The following is a 20,713-nucleotide window of genomic DNA, read 5'->3' as shown; positions in this document are numbered from 1 at the left end:
AGGAGAAAGAGTCTGTCCTGGGTAATCTGGCCAAAAAGGCTAAGCTGACAGAAGACCTGTTTAACCAAGTCCCCGGAATTCATTGCAACCCCTTGCAGGGCGCTATGTACGCCTTTCCTCAGATCTTCATCCCCAGAAAGGCCGTGGAAGCAGCTCAGGTCTGGGGTGCTGGGCAGGGGCGCACTGGGTTCGCTTGGAATTGCTGGGTTGGGGGCTGTTTCTTGCCTCGGGGAGCAAAAGTGCTGGCTCTGGGGGCTTGGAATTTCGCGGACCCTTCGGCCAGATGGTGCTTACAGTAGAAAGACGGTGAGCTCTCGGAAGCCCAGCCCTGCAGCATGCTGTGGTGAAGGGGCAGAGGTGAGGCCAGCCCCGGGCGAGCAGTGCCGATCTTTGCTCTGAACGCCAGTGTTCAGAAGGCAGGTGCCCCATGCGTGACGTGATGCATTTAAAACCGAAGAGGCCACAACAGCATCTGCTCTGCGCAGTGACTGTCCCAGAGCAGTGCTTGTCCCAGCTGGTGTCTGGGACACGCGAAATCACCCCGGGGTCTTGTTGAAATGCCGCTGCCGCTGCAGGAAGTCGCATAGGGCCCGGGATTCGTGTGTGCAACGTTTCCAGGCCGTGCCCCAGACCCTCCTTTGAGGATCAAGGGCCAGAACAGTATTTCTGAAAGTGTTGTCCTCATGCCCCCCCAAACCTCCGTTAAACATTCAGAATCTGGGCCCTCCCCCACTCAGACCTGTTGAGGCCGAATCCCTGGTGCTGGAGGCCGGGCACCCATTCAGTGGGTACTGCAGGTTGTACGAACCGAGGTGTGAGAAGCACTGTGAACAGAGCCCCTGAGAAGCTGTTCTCTGGAAGCCCGCCTGGCACAGCCCTCAGGGCCTCGTTGTCAGAGGGTTATGCGCTTGGCATACGGGATGCCTGTGGTGCTGCTGCCTGGGGGTGGGTCACAAAGGACAGAGACCCCGGTCCTGGGCGAGGCCGAAGTACCGCAGCCCATGGCCATCCTGAAGTAGCCCTCAGCTTCCTTGCTCCCTGCACCCACTTCGGCCGTGTGCACTGTCCCACCTCGGTCCTTGCAGGGAGGGAGGGGAGAAGGGCCCCGCCGTGGGAAAGAACCTGCTGCTCCAGTGGTTACTTGCCTTTGAGTTTTCGGTGGTGTATTTGTACAAAGCCGTAAACGAAGCCTAAGTTCTGCTCTGCTCCCACAGGCCCATAAAATGGCCCCGGACATGTTCTACTGCATGAAGCTCCTCGAGGAGACCGGCATCTGCGTCGTACCGGGCAGTGGCTTTGGGCAGAGGGAAGGCACCTACCACTTCAGGTACCTCTGTCTGCAGCATGGGGCTGGTCCCAGCTTGGTCTTGGAAAACTTGGGGCTTCTTATCACAGAGCACGGGCTGGCTCCAGAGACTGAGATGTGTGCAGCCCCACCCCCCTGCCGCAGACCACCCCCCCGTCCTGCTGCAGAGCCGCGCTGAGACCTGGGTCCAGGGAGTCAGGAACACTCTGCGTGGGCCCCAAGGTCATCTCCTTGACCGTTCTTGTCTCCCCCTCCACTGCCTCCATCTGTCACATACCATCTGAAATGTTCAGGTGGGGTTTTCTTTCTTTATTTCCCTGTTCTTTTCCAATCCCATGCGGTAGCATACAGCGTCCAGGTGCTCAGGAGCTCATCCAGAAGTCTGCAGAGACGCTGCATCCGAAACAATGGAAGCAGTTTCACTTTCTGGGACGCACTGCACAGCGTGTGCCGACCCTGCCGGGATGGCAGCCCGGGTTGCTGAGCGAGCGGGAGCAGCTCAGCCAGGGTTTCCCCGCCGGGGCCGGTTCTGCTCAGAACAGCACCTTCTCCACGCACAGTGCTCTCAGATGTCTCCTGCAGCAGATGCTAAAAAAAGAAATGTCATGAGCTTAGTTAGCACCTGGAGCCAAGTCCTGACTCAGGTCGTGCCCCGGATGGACAATCGTATGTGTGTGTGTGTGTGTGTGTGTGTGTGTGCTCGGCCTCTCCACCCTAGTTAGGTTCATCTTGGCAAGTCATGGCTCATTCAAGAAATGGTTACATCGAGAGGGCTGCCTTTCGGGTGGGGGAGCATACTGGCTGTATTAGAGGAAGGAGTTAGTTACCATGGCAACTGGGGAGCGCCTTTGGAGGGAGAGTTGTGACTGGAAGTTCTCACTCTAAGAGATTTTTTTTAAAGATTTTATTTATTTATTTGACAGACCAGTCTGAATGTGGTGCAGGCCTTCTGCCGTAACAGGCGGACCTGTCAGCTTAATGCTGCTGCCAGCTTACTGCTTTTGGTCCCATGTGTTACTTGGGTAAAAAGTAAATGTATGAATTGGGGTGGGGGTGGTTCAGCGAGTTCCAGGTTCTGCGCCGGACCTGGTGCTTTCGCAGCCTCCCCCTCCCACTGCTTGCCCACGGCTCCTCATCTCCACAACACAGGTGAAGGAGAGAGCTCCTGCTTTCCTTCCTCTCTGCTTTTCCAGAGCGACTTGTGTCCAGGCTGACGCTGTCCTCTTTCCTGACAGAATGACCATCCTCCCTCCAGTGGAGAAGCTGAAGACGGTTCTACAGAAGGTGAAGGACTTTCACATAAAATTCCTGGAGAAGTACGCATGAGGACTGCTCAGACCCAAAGGGAGACCCGCTTGTCAGGCCTTCCTCCTGATGCCCACCCACGCCAGACTGAACTTGCCTTCCCCAGCGACTCTGCCTCAGGCCTCACAAAGGTCACTGGTCGCTTTCGTTGTCATTTTGCCCCAAGAGACTTCTTTCTTTGTGCCTTGATGTTGGGAGCACTTCTCTTCTGAGCAATGTGATTGGGGATATCTCAGAAGTCCTGCTTTTTGAGGCAACCAAAGTAGAGGGGACTTGCTCAGCACATGTGGCCGGCGTTCTCTGAATCCGTTGTTGCTTTTGGGAAAGGTCCTTTGGGGTTTAAAACAACCAGGGTATGTTGGGCGAGAGATGTTTCAGATCTGAAGAAGTAAGAAAGTGTTGGGAAATGTATGACAGTCGTGGCGAGGACTGGAAATCCTAAACTCACCACCATGATCTGTGAAATAAAACCCTTAGTGGTGTGAAAATCTAGTTCTTCAAACAGGAGAGCCTGGAAGTCCACTGGAGGCTCAGAAAGGGCCCACCATTCTGGCCTGCAGGCAGGTGGCCTGTCTCAGGCAAGAATGGTGCAGGCGGGGTGGGACTGGATGCCAGGCTAGGTTGTGACAGGTACTGGGGGCCACAGCCAAGGTCAGCGGGTCCTGCAGGGGAAGAGTGGGTGCGAACCAGGTCTCCACGTGGGAGCACGCAGCAGGTAGAGAGGACTCTGCACATAGAGCAGTAGGTAGTGAGGGCTTCGGGGGTGAAGGGTTCTCTTAGGCGTGCTTAGGCTGGGACCCCCGTCTGAGAGGACTCCCTGGACTTCGGGGACGCAGGGTACAGCCCAGCAATATCCCCATCATGTGGAGGGATTCTGCCTGCCGACGTGTGAATCCATCCTGCTGTCCGCCAACAACCGGTCTCTACCAAGGGCTCCATTGAGCCTTTACACACATCGCCCCCTGTTGGTGACAGCAGGGATAAGGAAACACTGAAGATGTCCAGATGAGGGAGGGGGCATCCTCAAAGACTTGACCACAGTCAAGCCCTCACCACCAGCCCCATCCTGTAGTGTCTTGTTGTTTCAGACTGAATTCAGCCCATTTCCTAGCTCATAATCAGTCAAAGTGCCTGGTAGCTTGGCTGCTGTGGACGAGTACATGTAATTGGATTCGAAGTTTATCCAAGTATCTTAATGCCAAGTGTTTCGCCTTCACTTTTGCTGCTGGCTTCCCTCCCAGACTCTGCAGACTGTCCTGGGATATTAGTCCTCTCTCCAGCCGGGGGAGTATCCTCCACCAAGCCTGCCACTTTCCTGGCATTAGCAAACCTGGGTGGGGGCCTGACCGACACTCCCAAAACATGGGTGCTCTGGGAAGAGCAGGCTTCTCTGAGAGCCCCCTCCTACCAGTGGCCTTCCTCAGTAGGCAGTGGGGGAAGCCAAGGCCCGCTCAGGAGCCCGGGGACCCAGCGAGTCCCAAATTGGAATCGAAGGAGCTGGAGAGACAAATACGAAGAGGCGTGAGCTTTGAAGGCAGCCTCCTATGCTGTAATCTCTGTGTTGGGCCCATGTAGGGGAAGGCGATAGGAGACTACAGACTGTCCCTACTTCCTAGCATTACAGCCCCTGTGAAGAAAGTAGCTACAATCTCAAGTAACAAACGGAACGTTCGGGAACTTTTCCTTAAAAATTGAGAAAATTGCACTTGTGCTTGTTGGATGGTACATAAAACAGAATGTGTCCCGGAGTCGTGAGGTTTCTGGTGGAGAGGTTACATAGTAGAAGCTAGTCTATTTTTTATATTTTTGTAACAATTGCTTTTTTCATGGGGGGATAAGGGGGCTACTATTTGTAGTCTTAACAAGTCCAGTAGTTTTTTATGAATCTCTTCAGATTATAAATAACACCTAAAAACTTTGCAACGTTTACAAGACTTTTTAAAAAGACGCTGTATGCACTTGGTTTGCTTTTAAAGTAAATAAAAACATAAGGTCAGCTGATTTAGGAAGTTAACTTCATTCAGGGGAGGAACACTGATCGTGATAGATTTGATTTTTTACAGACTCAGTTCTGGTGTCTTGTTTGGGTACCTCCAAAGGAAGTCATTTTGGGTTGCGCTTTAAATCTACACCTGCAAAGTTTTTTGTTGTTCATCTAGATCCACACATGGGGGATGCTGGACTGTACCTTGGGTGGCCCATCACCCCGAACCCCGAGGCCCGGCTGGTTGTTGTCCCTGTGTTGTGTGGTTTTGCAGGAAGAGCTGACAGGCCTGCCTGTCCCTGTTTTCCAATTTAGATTCTCATAGGCATCTCCTGGTAAAGGTACTTAATGATAGCTCTGCTGGAAATTTCTATACAATAAAATACATGTTCAAAATGGTGACTGTGTTTAATTTTCCGTATAGTTTACATCTACTCAAGCAGGTATCAGTCTAAACTCAAGCAGATGTCACTAATTGTACATCTTCATTCTTTGTTTTTTGTTTTTTGTTGGTTTTTTTTTAGATTTATCAGAGAGAGAGAGAGACAGAGCAAGCACAAGCAGGGGGAGCAGCAGGCAGAGGGAGAAGCAGGCTCCCCACGGAGCAGGGAGCCCAATGTGGGGCTCGATCCCAGGGCCCTGGGATCATGACCTGAGCTGAAGGCAGCCGCTTAACCAACTGAGCCACCCAGGTGTCCCTACATCTTTCTTCTTTGTAACTTATGTTCCTAGCACTAGAATAACATTTTCCCCCAATACTTACAGACTTCAGTCACAATTTCTCAGTCTCCATTTTCTTGTAGGTGTCAACCCCCCCCCCCCCGTCCCTGAGTGGCTTTCTGTTGCGTGAGGTAGGAAAATATGGATTCTTTAAAGATTTATTTATTTATTTATTTATTTGAGAGAGAGAGAATGAGAGACAGAGAGCATGAGAGGGAAGAGGGTCAGAGGGAGAAGCAGACTCCCCGCTGAGCAGGGAGCCCGATGCGGGACTCGATCCTGGGATTTCAGGATCATGACCTGAGCCGAAGGCAGTTGCTTAACCAACTGAGCCACCCAGGCGCCCAAAAATTCTTGGTTTTTAAAAATAATGCCGCATAACTAGCAACCATAAGTGTTTGTCATAAGTTTCAAGGGCCTCACCCCGTGGCAGAGTCCAGAATGGGGCAGACTGTGGTGGATACCTTGGCTCTAGCTCTTACCAGTTGTGGGGTCACTGAGCCCCGGTTAGCAACTATAAAATGGTGGTAATAATACCCACTCATGGAGCAATAGGATAAATTATGAGCACTAAATGGGGAAAAAAATTGTGTGTGAGTGTGTGTGTATGTGTGTGAGTGATTTAGCATAGTTCCCGGCAAGTAGCTTCTTACTGAGCGCTTCCCATGATTATCTCCAGTTTAGAGCAGTGCTGATAGGATACATGTTTGATAATGTTGAAACTGAATGGGAAAATATGCCCTTGATATGCCAGATGCAATATGAAAATGACATTTAGAAGCAGTGAGGACCATTTGCCAAAACTTGTGAACATTCTGCTAGGCAGAGTATGGAGAGTACACTGGTTAGTTGTTTTTCTTGTCAGTGGTAATTTTTTTTTTTAGTCACAGTTTCTGAAATAAAAATGCCTTGAGTCCAGTTACACTAGAGTCTTTATGAGATAGGTCCAATTTAAAAATCACCTTTGGGGTGCCTGGGTGGCTCAGTTGGTTGGGCGACTGCCTTCAGCTCAGGTCATGATCCTGGAGTCCTGGGATCGGATCCCACATCGGACTCCCTGATCGGCAGGAGGTCTGCTTCTCCCTCTGACCCTCCCCCCTCTCATGCTCTCTCTCTCTCATTCTCTCTTTCAAATAAATAAAAATCTTAAAAAAATAAAAAATAAAAATCACCTTTGACAACTCTAGAGTAACTGGACGTTTGTTTTTGGTGCGGGCCCATCTTAACTGGCACCAGTTAGGAACTGAGGTTACTGGACTCCTTGGTATTTACATGGGGCTGTGCCCTCCCCCACAGGACCTCTGTGGGTCTCTATCCCTTTATGGTTAAGGTAAGCTGCTGTTTGCCATTGCTGACTTCAAACTTTAAAACAGGATGCCCGCAATCTTTTGGGTCAGCATCATGGGATACACATTGGGTACCAAAACCCCACTCAAGGAGATAGAGTATATAAGTTAGGATTCTTTTGGTTCTACATGACAGAAGAACAAACCTGAAAAGTTAAGAACAGGGTAAATCAAACCTACATTTCTCAGCCTCCCTTGCTCCTATATGTGGCCATAAATTCCATAAAAAGTGGCCACAAATGTAATAGGACATAAATAGTGTGGAAGCTAGGAAACTTCCCCTAGCAGAAGGCTACCTCCCCTTCGTCCCTTTACTTCCTTGTCCTCTCCTGTAGCTACTTGGAATGTAGCTCCCATGGGTGGCATCTGAGCCATGACAACAAGGACAACATGTCTGTGCATGATACATGCTCTGTGAGATTTAGCTATTATTGTTGCTGTTGTTTTACTGCACCCTAATCTGAGGACACGACCTTTTGGGCTTTCAGAAACATTTGCCTAGATCGCTTGATTGTCTCATCATGTTACTAGGGCAGCTTAGTAAGTGTTGGCAACATTCATGGATATGTTAAAGCGTCTTGTCATTCATGCTGGGTACAGTGCTCAGTGATGGGGACATAGTAGTGAATAAGACATAGACCCCTGATTTATAAGGTTAACAATGACCCATGCTGGTAAGAGTGGGGATACCTTCGTAGCGGTGTGAATTTGTACAACCTTTTGGAAGGACAGTTTGACACTGTTGACATTAAGTATGTACATGCCTACTTTAAAATTACAGGAACAGAGACAGTATGGCATTACTGAAAGGACAGACAAAAGAACAGAATAGAGTTCAGAAATAGACGCATACATTTATCACTGTAGCATAAAAAAGACCACACACACACACACATAGGTACATATATATCTTTGATACACTTGTATTGACAACATACTACTTGATACAAAGTGTCAAGGGGAAAGAAAATTTTCTTCAACAAATGGTGCCACAGCAAAATTTGAGATGGATCACAGACCTAAAATGTGAGCTAAAACTATAAATCTAGAAGAAAATGTAAGAATATCTTTGCCGCTTTGAGTAGGTAAATATTTCTTAGGACAAAAAGGCACAGATCATAAAAGGAAAAAATTGATAAATTGAACCACATCAAAATTAAGAACTTCTGCTTTTTTAAAAGAACACCATTAAGAAATGAAAAGACAAGCCACAGAGAGAGCAAAGACATTCTCAGAACATAAATCTCACAAATGACTTGAATCAAGAACATATAAAGAACTTCAAATTGTCAGTAACAAGACAAACAACCCAATTTAAAAACAGAGGAAAAGACTTGAACAGACACTTCACAAAAGGAGATATACAAAGGGCCAATGAGTACATGGAAAAAATGCTCAACATCATTGGTACTTGAAAGGAATGCAAGGGCACCTGGGTGGCTCAGTTGGTTAAGCGACTGCCTTCGGCTCAGGTCATGATCCTGGAGTCCCTGGATCGAGTCCCGCATCGGGCTCCCTGCTCTGCAGGGAGTCTGCTTCTCCCTCTGACCCTCCCCCCTCTCATGTGCTCTCTCTCAAATAAATAAATAAAATCTTTAAAAAAAAAAAAAAAAAGAAAGGAATGCAAATTAAAAGTACTAAAATACCACTGGAATGACTAAAATGAAGAAGATTGACACTACCAAATATCAAGGAGGTGAGACAATCCCAATCTGGATAGTGGGAATGAAAAACAATCCTATCACTTTGGAAAACTGGTAGCTTCCTACAAGGTTAAACATACATCTACTCTATGACCCAGCAATTCCACTCCTAGCTAGGAATTTACCCAAGAGAAACAAAAACACTTGTCTGTGAAAGCCTTGTGTAAGAAGGCTTTGTTTGGGATTCCCCTCCCTGCACTGTGACCTAAAACCTCTCGCTAGGCAGAAAGCTGGGGCACCCCACAGCTCACTTCATTCGTTCCCCATCTCTCAGGGAACACTATCTCGTGCTGCCTATTGTTTAATGTCTGCAAGCTATTGTTTTCACGTGGGGTTTTTCTCCAGTTTTTTTAGTTGTTTAAGGTAATAGGGTAAATCCAGTCCCTGTTACTCCCTCATAGCCTGGAACAAAGTTCTACTCCATGTCTTCATAGGGCCGTGAGTTACACTGGTGTATTCATGTGTCTAAAACATACAGAACTGTCCACTTAGGACTTGTGTGTATTTCACTGTATGTAAATTATAACTCAACAGGCTTAACTGGGGCAGGGGGAATACATATGTCCCTTGATCTAAAAATTCCACCTGTAAGAATTTATCCTAGAACATTTTCTCACAAGTAAAAGATATATGTACAGGGATGTTCTAGGCAGCATTGTTGGTCATAGCAAAAGGTGTGGGAAGACCTAAGTTTCCATTAATAAGGAATTGGTGTATCTCTTCAAAGGAGTATAGGAATACCATGTAACAGTTAATTCAGATGAGTATATATCTACCGACATGAAAAATCATTCAAGATACACTATTAACTGGAAGTAGCAATTGCAATTGCCTTATGTAGTATAGTGATGGACAGCATTGTCTAATCAGACTCATCCTGTCTATATTCTTCCCTGGGAATATTCTTCCCTCCCCCAAGTAAGGGAGCTGCCTTACTCTTAGGTAAGTCTGCAAACCCTGGTCTTTGGATGGGTCAGGAAGTCCATTCTCTAACTCGAAACACAGAGTCTAATTCTCCAAAAACTATAATTATTAAAACAAACAAACCCAAAAACAAAACCATGAGCCCCAAAGACAACATGGATCTTGTTTCATGGAGGAAAAGTGGTCTTCATCAGAACCAATGTCCACAGAGAATCAGAGAGAAGAGTCCATGGCCCAAAGACTCAGCTACATCTCTGCACTTCTGATTTCTTGTATTTTAAGGGCCAATAAATCCTCCCTTTTGCCCAAGTTAGCTGGAGTTAAGTTTCTATTGCTTGCAGACAAACCACATCTTCGTATACACAGAGGGGGAAAGGAGTTACTAGATACGGATTGTAGATGCTCAAGCTATTCAGCTTGATTTTTAGCAAAGAGACCCAGCGGGAGGAAAGGGTGTGACCACAGCCGTCCACAACTGTAGCCAGTTCTGTCAGAGCGGGAACCCAAGCTGGAGCTGGTACCAGCTGTTTAAAGGTAGGTCGTGTGGAATTTTATTATTATTATTATTGAAGTATAGTTGATGTACTGTATTGTATCAGTTTCAGGTGTACAAGAGTGATTCGACAACTCTATACATTACTCAGTGCTCACCCCAATCAGTGTAGTTACCAGTTACCATCTGTAACACGTAGTTACTACAATATTATTGACTATATTCCCAATGCTGTACTTTTCCATCCTTGTGATTTTCTTATTTTATAACTGTAAGTTTGTTCTTCTTAATCCCTTCATCTATTTCATTTATTCTCTTACCCCTCTCCCCTCTGGCAACACCAGTTTGTTCTATGTATCTATGAGTCTGTTTCTGGTTTTTGTTTGTTTGTTCATTTGTCCCGTTTTTGAGGTTCCACATATGAGTGAAATCATGTGGTATTTGTCTTTCTCTGTCTGACTTATTTCACTTAGTATTATACCTGCTAGGTCCATCCATATTGTAGCAAATGGCAGGATCTCATCCTTTACTATGACTGAGTGATACTCCATTGTATATATATCACATCTTCTGGATGGACACTTAGGTTGCTTCCATGTCTTGGCTGTTGTAAATAATGCTGCAGTAAATATAGGGGTGCATACAGCTTTTCAAATTAGTGTTTCTGTTTTCACTGGGTAAACACCCAGCAGTGGAATTTACTGGATTGTGTTTTGAGCAGGGAGCAGTTACCTGCGGGGTAACCTGTACCTACCTCATGTCTGTCATAGAAATCAGTCTGTCTCACTTTCTCTCTCACTGTCTCTCTTGGTCTCTGTCTCTCAGTCTCTGCATCTCTCTTAAAGACAAAGGATTTTCCCCCATAATGTTGTTCTGTCCTGAATACTTTAGGTGGCAAATCCTTGAGAAGAATTCTTAAAAATTCTGAAGAATCATTAAACTGCTAAAAATTTGCAAACCCTTATTTGTCATTAGAGCATTGAGGTATCCCATCAGATTTAGTATTTAATTGCTTAATGTAATCAGTGTATTCCTAGGGGGGGGAAGGAATGTATAAATCAAATGATTTTTCAGTTTTTAAGATTGTTGCTTCTATATAATAGATGTTACGTTTATCATAAAAAATTAGAAGACATAGATAAGAAAAAAGAAGAGAGGGGTGTCTGGGTGGCTCAGTTGTTAAGCGTCTGTCTTTGGCTCAGGTCATGATCCCAGGGTCCTGGGATCGAGCCCCCGCATTGGGCTACCTGCTCCGCGGGAGGCCTGCTTCTCCCTCTCCCACTCCCCCTGCTTGTGTTCCGTCTCTGGCTGTGTCTCTCTGTCAAATAAGGGTGGCTCAGTCGTTAAGCATCTGCCTTCAGCTCAGGTCATGATCCCAGGGTCCTGGGATTGAGCCCCGCATCGGACTCCCTGCTCTGCAGGAAGCCTGCTTCTCCCTCTCCCACTCCCCCTGCTTGTGTTCCCTCTCTCGCTGTGTCTCTCTCTGTCAAATAAATAAATAAAATCTTAAAAAAAAAAAGAAAAAGAAACAGGATATTCTCCCTATTCAAGTTAAAAAAAATCCTTCAGAAAATTAAAAAAAAAAGAAGAAGAAGAAGAGAAAATCACTCATGAAAATGTGAATATAATCTGGGTAGTTCAGAATGCAAAAGGGTTTGGTGTTCATTTTGTTAGGTGTGATAATGGCATTGTAAACACATAAGAAACGTCTCTTTTATTTTATTTTTTTAAGATTTTATTTATTTGAGAGAGAGTGGGGGGAGGGGCAGAGGGCAAGAGACAAGCAGACTCCCAGCTGAGCAGGGAGCCTGTTGCGGGCTCAACATGGGGCTCGATCGCAGGACCCCGAGATCATGACCTGAGCCAAAGTCAGATGCTTAACCGACTGAGCCACCCAGGCACCCTGAAAGGTCCTTTTTAAAGATTAATGTTGAAGTATGTAGGGATAAAATCCAGTGATATCTGATACTTGCTTTAAAATACTTCAGAAGAGAAGTCAGTTTTTAAAAAAAGAATAGGTGAAGCAAGGACAGCCAAATGTTGATAATGGATGAATTGGGACAATTGGTGCAGAGCAGTTCATTATATATTTCTATCTGGGTGTATATTTTCATAATAAAAACTTTTTTTTGTTTTTTTTTTTAAAGATTTTATTTATTTATTTGACAGAGAGAGACACAGCGAGAGAGGGAACACAAGCAGGGGGAGTGGGAGAGGGAGAAGCAGGCTTCCCGCAGAGTGGGGAGCCCAATGCGGGGCTCGAACCCAGGACCCTGGGGTCATGATCTGAGCCGAAGGCAGACACTTAACGACTGAGCCACCCAGGTGCCCCAATAAAAACGTTTTTAAACATACATAAATGTGAAACACAAAGAAAATCATTATTTTCAACGTGTACGTCCTATCAGAACACTTACGCAGGCATATATTTTTAAAACAGTACCATATTGAATGCATTTTCTATTATATAATTAACATCATGTCATAAAACATTTTTTAAAACATTGTGCTTTAACAAGTATATATGACGCACTGAATGGATGTGGCAAAATTTAATGGGGCATTTTCGGGTAATTTCCAATTTCTCATAATCATAAATGATCTCTCAGGTGACATTCTTGTATTGAATCTTGTTGCACAGCCATCATTTCCCTAAGATAAAGGCCTCAACAGGGATTCCCAGATGAAAAAAATGTTTAAGCACCAGGGGGAGCTGGTCACCTATAGGATCCCCACAAGCAGTGGTTTTTTTGTTTTTTGTTTTTTTAAAGCAAACCCTCACCCTCAAACTTAGCAGCTGAGCCCATCTCCAACTTCCTATTTCGCTTTGAAAGATGAAAGTGTCAAGGGGTGCCTGGATGGCTCAGCCGGTTAAGCGTTCGGCTCAGGTCATGATCCCATGGTCCTGGGATGGAGCCCCATGTCAGGCTCTCTGCCCAGTGGAGAGCCTGCTTCTCCCTCTCCCACTGCCCCTCCCCCTGCTTGTGCTTGTCCTCTCTCTATGTTAAACAAATAAATAAAATCTTAAAAAAAAAAAAAAAGTGTCAAGCAGCTGGGCATACAGCTCCTGAACAATGCCTGGTACCCAGTAACTCTTAACAGAGGCCCTGGACATATGCCAATTAATTATATGACTATATCAATTTGGAGATCCTGAGTATTGAGGGGGTGGGAGGAGGTGATGGGTGGGGAGGTGACCAGAATCTAGTGCAATGTGAACTTGTTTCCTTCCTTATTACTCATTGGTTTCAGCCTTCAGATGATTCTTTCTGGTGCATTCCTGTACATTCTCATAAGCCTCGTGGTTATTTTGACATTTTGACTGGCTTTGACGACTCAATCAGACTTCATCAGAAGGAAACTGAGGGATGCCTGGCTGGCTTAGTTGCTGGAGCGTGCGACTCTTGATCTTGGGTTTGCAGGTTTGAGCCCCACACTGGGTGAAGAGTTTGCTTAAAAATAAAATCTAAAAAAGAAAAAGTTAAAAAGGGAACAGATGTTTAACAGCTGACTTTGCTCAGAGATTGTTGAGATGCTAATTCATAGTGCCTCAGGCCCAGGTGCTGCTTACAAGTCCCAGCCCTGATAGATACACATTTCTCTGTCCGAAAAGGTACTCTAGGGGTGACCTCTCGACATCTCAGCTGGTCAAAGATGACACTGGAAAAGGACAGAAGCACCAAGACCAGGAGCAGAGGCAACGCCGACCCCCTACCCACCCCCAACAAATGTGGACAAGCGATGTTTCTCAAACCCATAAAAAAAAATGCTATCACCTTCCATTCCTTTCTATATGGAAATGCTGCACTGGCCTTGTCTGGGTCATGGAATTTAGGGGAGCATGGCCCCGTCTCAGGTTCACGGTTGGGAATGGGACCCAGGCCCAGCAACCCTGCTCCCAGAGATGGGTTTATGGATGGCATTATGACCCACACAAGACGACAAGAGCCCCACTAGGGACTTTTGCTGGTGGTGTGGAGAGAGAGTTGCTACTTTTATGGGGTTGCTGACTTGGTTGTGTAGCATCAGGTTGAAGAGCAAGTCCTTGGAGTTTGGACTTGAATTAGAATCCTGTCTTCATCATTTATTGGCTATGTAACCTTTATGAAATTCCTTAATATCTCTGAGATTCGGTTTCTTTATCTATCAACTGGGGCAATAATAATTTCTACCTTACAGGGTTGGTGTGGGTTTCATATGATGTAACACATGAAAACATTGGCATGTACCAATCATCCCATGATGTTGGTTGGCTGTTGTGACACCATCCACACCCTGGGATGTGAAGGCAGCAAGCTTCCATCTTGTTAAACCTGTTAGTCCACAGCTCTATTGCTCTCTCACCAAATATATATGTATATATGTGTATCCTTTTATACTGGATATATATACACACATGGGTATATATATATTTACAGATACACCTATATATACATATACATACACTGACATACATATATATGTCGATGAAGCATCACCAGATGGTGACCATACACCTGGGATTTGGGGGGAAACCCCCAATTTCAAATATTTGATCCTGTTGCTGGAAAACAAGTGGCAGCTTCTGGTCAAAGGAACACAGTTCCCATCCATCTACGATACAAAAGGACCATTGCTGCTCTGGTCATGGGCCTGGTCTTAGTCTCTGCCAGGAGATAGATTTGTGCTGGGCCACCCTTATGTCAGGTAGGACTCAACTGGTTGCCAAGTGACACAAAACCCAACCCAAACTGGCTCTAATCACAAGAACTGAGACTGAGGAAGGTGGTGGTCTCTTGGAGCAGAAATAGGCTATCTTTTCCTGCATAGGGTCAGATAGTAAATATTTTAGGCTTTAGAGACTATATGGTCTCCGTTGTGACTGCTCAACCCTGTTACTGTAGCACAAAAGCACCATATAAAATATATAAAAGAATGAGTATGGCTGCATTCCAATAAAACTTTATTTACAAAACAGGTGGTAGGTTACATATGACTCATGGGCTGTAGTTTGCTGACCACTGGTTTTAGGGGAAAACCAGAGTATAAGTACCCAGAGAAGATCGAAAGAAAGTAGCCAAATTATAGAAAATGCCCATTATAAGCCTTTAATGCTCCTGACATAGTCTGCATTTTCTGTCCTCTTCAAACAAACACAGGAGAAGGATATTGATTAGCTGGGCTAGGGATCCAGTCTATGTGGATAGAACAAAGAGAAGTTCTTTCTCTCCGTGGGTCTACTATATCGGGACTTCAAACTCAGGACCTTAAAGAAGGGTAGACTGCAAGCTGGGGAGCCTACGTGCTGAGGTCTTACTTCTTTATAAGCTGATTTCCTTTGTGCCAGCTCTAATTTCTTAGGCAGTCCTCTGGAACCATGATTGTCCATGGATCAAAACTCTTGGACTTCCAATGATATAAGATTATTATGGACTACTCCCCCCTCCAGAGGGGCCTCATTGTTTCTTATGACTGGTGTGTCTTTGTTAATTGCAGTCACAAAATGTTTTAGATGTAAGTATGTACTGATCAGTGTTAGCAGAACATTAATCAACCATTACACACTCATGTTTTGAAATGTCTTGGTCAGATAAACATGTCCACCATTGACAAAGGCGTTCTAAGGATTTTATGTGGACCAAATATCAAATAGTTTGAGGAATCTTGTGTTGAACAAGTGTAGTCATTAGTCCACTGCACGTAAATATGAGGAAGGACAAGGAAACTCTGTGGACAAACTCTTTGAGACTAAAGCTATTCTAATGATAAGGAGTCAGAGGTTTCTAAAGGAGACGGCAGAGCTGGCCAGTGGAGCACTGCTTCTCCATCCTTGAAGTCTTGGAACTTCCTCATCTCTGAAACATAAGTTGTGACAAGACCCTAACCTATAGTTGAATCTCTTCTCTATGATAGCAAGAAAGGAAGCATCCAAAGCATAAATTCCTATAATGAGGCCACTACAGTGGACATCTCTAGATTGTTGGGATACTCAGGGAAGATCCAACACTGTCTTTCTGGGTACCGAACTATCAAATGTCTAGGATCAAGGCAGAGAGGATGTAGAATCTAAGAAGTTTTAGCTACAAGACATCCCTGGACCAGGACACCTGGATGGTTCAGTCGGTTAACGGTCTGCCTTCTGCTCAGGTCACAATCTCAGGGTCCTGGGATTGAGCCCCGTGTCAGACTCCCTGCTCAGTGGGGAGTCTTCTTCTTCCTCTCCCTCTGTTGCTCCTCCTGCTTATGCTCTTCCGTGCTCTCTCTCAAATAAATACTTTTTTTTTTTAAGTTTATAAAAGAAAGACTTCCTGGGGCGCCTGAGTGGCTCAGTCGTTAAGCACCTGCCTTCGGCTCAGGTCATGATCCCGGGGTCCTGGGATCGAGCCCCCCATCAGGCTCCCTGCTCAGTGGGAAGCCTGCTTCTCCCTCTTCCACTCCCCCTGCTTGTGTTCCCTCTCTCACTGTGTCTCTCTCTGTCAAATAAATAAAATCTTAAAAAGAAAGAAGAAAGAAAGAAAGAAAGAAAGAAAGAAAGAAAGAAAGAAAGAGAAAGAAAGAAAGAAAAGAAAGAAAGAAAGAAAGAGAAAGAAAGAAAGAAAGAAAGAAAGAAAGAAAGAAAGAAAGAAAGAAAGAAAGAAAGAAAGAAAGAAAGAAAGAAAGAAAGAGAAAGGAAGAAAGAAAGAAACATCCCTGGACCAATGTGATGAGAAAGAGAATGGGATGAAGTGTCCCACGTCTGTCGTGCCACTGATATCCATATTGACAGGCTTGTTTGAAGAGCCTGGTCATTGAGAGCACCGGGGGCAAGGTATCAACTATGCCTTCAAAGAAATAGCTCAACCCTCAATCCACCTTTAGATGCCTAAGCAAGGCCAAAACCTTGGAGACTTGAGTCTAGCTTAAATCAATTGTCCGTGAGGGAAGCCCAATTCCCAGTGATACCAAGATTAGTACATAAGCCTTGGATGGGGGGTGTTTCACTGAAAGAGTACCTATGGTGTCTCAGGAAGTGGCATTCCTAGGCATTCTCCTGACTGACTCTTGTGTCTTCTAAAGTATACTTTAAATATAGCTCCCCATTTTATGGATTTTGGTTCTACAGTGAGTTACATCATAGCTTTCAGGACTGAAAATTGTGCCTTAATAAAGTAAAAAATAAGTAATCATAAACTTATTTGCCAGGTAAAATATTTCAGCATGAGATTTTTGGTACTGAAGGAGTTGAGAAACTCATTTTGGCCCAACCTCCAATTCTAACAGGGATATATTATGTTTCTAGAGTCCTTTTTCAGAGATATAGGTCATTATTTCCTATTTTCCAGATTTTAGATTAGGTTCAAAGATCAAGAGGCACTCCTTCCATTCAATAAATATTTATTTATGTTCTACTATGTGCCAGTGTTCTGTGTATTAGAAGCTTAACTTTGTAATCTGTGCTTTGTGTACAAATGCACAAAGACATATTTATGAAGTTATTATCCATATGATTGTCTGTAATAAGAAATAATTGGAAGGGGGCACCTGAGTGGCTCAGTCGTTAAGCGTCTGCCTTCGGCTCAGGTCACGATCCCAGGGTCCTGGGATTGAGACCCGCATCGGGCTCTCTGCTAGGAGGGAAGCCTGTTTCTCCCTCTCCCACTCCCCCTGCTTGTTTCCTGCTCTCGCTCTCTCTCTCTGTCAAATAAATAAATAAAATCTTAAAAAAAAAAAAGAAGTAATTGGAAGCAATCTAAGTATCTATTGTGAAAATTAATGACAGGAAACCTCATTTAGAATGGAGTAAGGGAAGGACGCCTGGCTTGCTCAGTCGAAAGAGTGAGCGACTCTTGATCTTGGGGCTGGGTATAGAGATTACTTAAAAATAAGTAAATAAACTAAAAAAAAAAAAAAAAAAAAGAATGGAGTCAGGAAACCCTGAAGGGGGAGCTCTCACACACAAACTCCTGTCACAGCTTACTTCACATTCCTCAGCACGGAGTTCACTTTACTACCCCAGCAAGAGGGTGGAAGATTTTCTCATTGCCCAGCAACAGCCCAGCTAGTGAGAAACTGCCCCAACCCAGCCAATGAGAAATTACCACCACCCTGAACTCTTGCTTTCCTCCAATAGATTTTCTTTCAAAGCAACCCCTCTTAGCTTCCTCATTTTTCTCTATAAAGTCTTTTTTCTCCAGACTTGCCTATGGTTTGCCATAGCTTGTGTGTCCCGAATTGCAATTCTTCTGCTATTTCCCAAATAAACTTAATTTGTTGGTAAAATAACTGGCTTTTTTAAAGGTCAACATTACCAGTAGAAGATTGGGTGGTGGTTCATCCAAACATCAGAATTGTGAGGTCTTTGAAAAGAAGACTTAGATCATTATGTATCAGTATGCAAATATGGCAAAGGAATAAAAAGACCAAAGAAAAGTTGTTAAATAAATTTTATCCCATTTTCACATACACACACATGAGAAAATGGTAAAAATGCATCTGGGAAGGGGCACCTGGGTGGCTCAGTCGTTAGGCATCTGCTTTCGGCTTGGGTCATGATCCCAGGGTCCTGGGATCGAGCCCCGCATCAGGCTCCCTGCTCAGCGGGAAGCGGGCTTCTCCCTCTGCCACCCCCCTCCCCCTCCCGCCGCTTGTGTTCACTCTCTCGCTGTCTCTCTCTGTCACATAAATAAATAAAATCTTAAAAAAAAAAAAAAGTGCATCAGGGAAGAAGACTAAAGATGGGAAGTTTTGTTCTGTATGCATTAAAAGAAATTCTTAAAGCATAAAGACCAATCTATTTGTATTGATAGTCTCATTAGTAGGGGATTTGAGAAGTGGATTATTCATTTTTTTCAAATCTCATTTTTTAATGATCATGTGCTGCCTTCCTAACAGAAAATAATTTGTAGATCACAAGAGGGGATTAGCTGTTCACACATAGATGAGTAAAATGCATCACTAGTGAAGGTCTTCAACCTACCACTGCTAAAGAGCTTCCTCAGGTCCTTTTCTTTAGCCTGACTTATGGTGGTCCTGGCAATTGGTTCACTTTGACCAGAGATTTAACTGAACTTTCAGAAATTAAAAACAAACAGGAATTATACTAACAACATTCTCTAGAAGTCTGCACCAGACTATGTGGGTTTCAGAATCTTACCAAATCCCTTGCAACGGGGGATGAATTAATCACAAGACTTTTGGAGTAACTATTAGGATCACATGCATCTCTTTGTAATCAAACTCCAGTATTTATATTAATATAAAATGTGTTTACTTGAAACTGAAAGAACATAAGACTTGCAAAGTAGCAAGCCAAAAAAGGAAGTCTAGGTTTCTGGATCTAACTTACTCTGTGTGGCATAAGTAAATGGGTTGGCAAAGAGAGGCAAGAAAATGAGTCAGTATAATTAGTACTTCCAGCAAAATACATGAGACCTAATTGAAACAATTGTTAACAGTAACTTCGTGTGGGCTTCCCAGGTAAAATATCAGTTATCAGGTAGGATCTACAATGTCCTTCTTACTCCCCAGAACCAGATGATTATTATATGCAAAAAAAGCAGCTACTGTACCAAAATAAACACTGAAGGTTCCATCCCCAGTGTTATACATTTTAGTTAAAATTCTTTATATGACACCAAAAGCACAAGTAACAAAAGAAAAAAATAGATAAATTGGACTTAAAAATTAAGAATCTTTGTGCTTCAAAGGACACTATCAAGAAAGGGAAGACAACACATGAAATGGCAAAAAAAATCTTGCAAATCAAAAATCTTGATAAAAGATAAACTGTGGGGGCACCTGGATGGCTCAGTCAGTTAAGCGCCTGCCTTCAGCTCGGGTCATGATTTCAGGGTCCTGGGATCGCGCCGCATGTTTTGTTTTGTTTTGCACCCCATGTTGTTCCTTGCCCTCTGCCTCTCCCCTCCACTTGTTCTCTCTCTCAAATAAATAAAGTCTTAAAAAAAAAAAGATAAACTGTGGTACATCCATACAATAGAATCTTACTCAGCGACGACAAGAAATGAGTTATCAAGCCACAAAAAGATATAGATGAATCTTAAATGCATATTGCTAAGTGAAAACCAGTCTGAAAAGACCACATACTAACTATACCACTCTAATTATATGAAATTCTGGGAAAGTGGGAAACAGTAAGAAGAAGTTGCCATGGGTTCAGGAGGGGGAGAGGGAGGTTGAATAGGACTTTTTTAGTGTGGTGAAACTGTTCCATATGACACTGTAACAGTAGATACATGACACAATGCATTTGTCAAAACATTGAACTTCATAGCACAGTGACCTTCAATGTATGTAGATTTAAAAACATCATTTAGAAGTGGTGGGGGTGGTTCCTAGGATGAAATGCAGAACAAACAACATAATCTAACATTATAATATTACAACATATTAACAATCTCCCTGAAGAGGATGAGGTTACTAACCTGTCACTTTGGAAATGACATCTGTAAAATTAAAAGAAACTATTCTTGCCCCACCCCGTCCGGGAGCAGCCGGGAGCTGCTTTCCTCCGCCCGCCGAGATGGCGCTCGACCCCGCAGGGCAGCATCTCAGACATGTCGAAAAGGATGTTTTGATTCCTAAAATAATGAGAGAAAAAGCCCGAGAGAGATGTTCTGAATGAGTTCAAGATTTTACCAAATGTTGCAAGGACTCTGGAATCCTTATGGTAGTAAAATGCTGGAAAGAAAATTCTGCATTGAAAGAATATCTAACTGCTCATTATAATGATCCAGCCTTTTATGAAGAATGCAAAATGGAATACCTGAAGGAAAGGGAAGAATTCAGAAAAACTGGAATTCCTGCCAAGAAAAGGCTACAGAAACTTCCCACAAGCATGTAGGCAATTACTCAGATACTTAGCTCCGATACTCGTGGAAATAATCATCACCTAAAATAATGGACTCAAAGAAGTGTTTGCTTTATCCTAAATTATGGAAATAATAAAGATTTCCT

The 20,713-nt window shown here is 44.2% G+C and overlaps 1 protein-coding gene and 1 pseudogene across 1 annotated transcript in view; both read left to right on the top strand.

Annotated features, from left to right (window-relative positions):
* GPT2 (glutamic--pyruvic transaminase 2) overlaps positions 1-4,994 on the top strand; it is a 34,481-nt gene extending 29,487 nt beyond the window's left edge. The window contains exons 10-12 of the mRNA XM_045891167.3: positions 3-158; positions 1,215-1,327; positions 2,542-4,994. Coding sequence (XP_045747123.1) covers positions 3-158; positions 1,215-1,327; positions 2,542-2,632 — 360 coding nt within the window. The 3' untranslated portion in view covers positions 2,633-4,994. The remainder of the gene's footprint in view (positions 1-2; positions 159-1,214; positions 1,328-2,541) is intronic.
* Positions 4,995-20,212: 15,218 nt separating this feature from the next.
* Positions 20,213-20,713, top strand: LOC123854978 (COX assembly mitochondrial protein homolog; annotated as a pseudogene).

Source organism: Mirounga angustirostris, unplaced genomic scaffold, assembly GCF_029215605.1.
Source record: "Mirounga angustirostris isolate CCGP_5_RB_7025 unplaced genomic scaffold, mMirAng1.0.hap1 SCAF_16, whole genome shotgun sequence".
Lineage (NCBI taxonomy): Eukaryota > Metazoa > Chordata > Mammalia > Carnivora > Phocidae > Mirounga > Mirounga angustirostris.
Note: the sequence above shows the minus strand (reverse complement) of the source record. Positions and strands in the feature narration are given on the sequence as shown.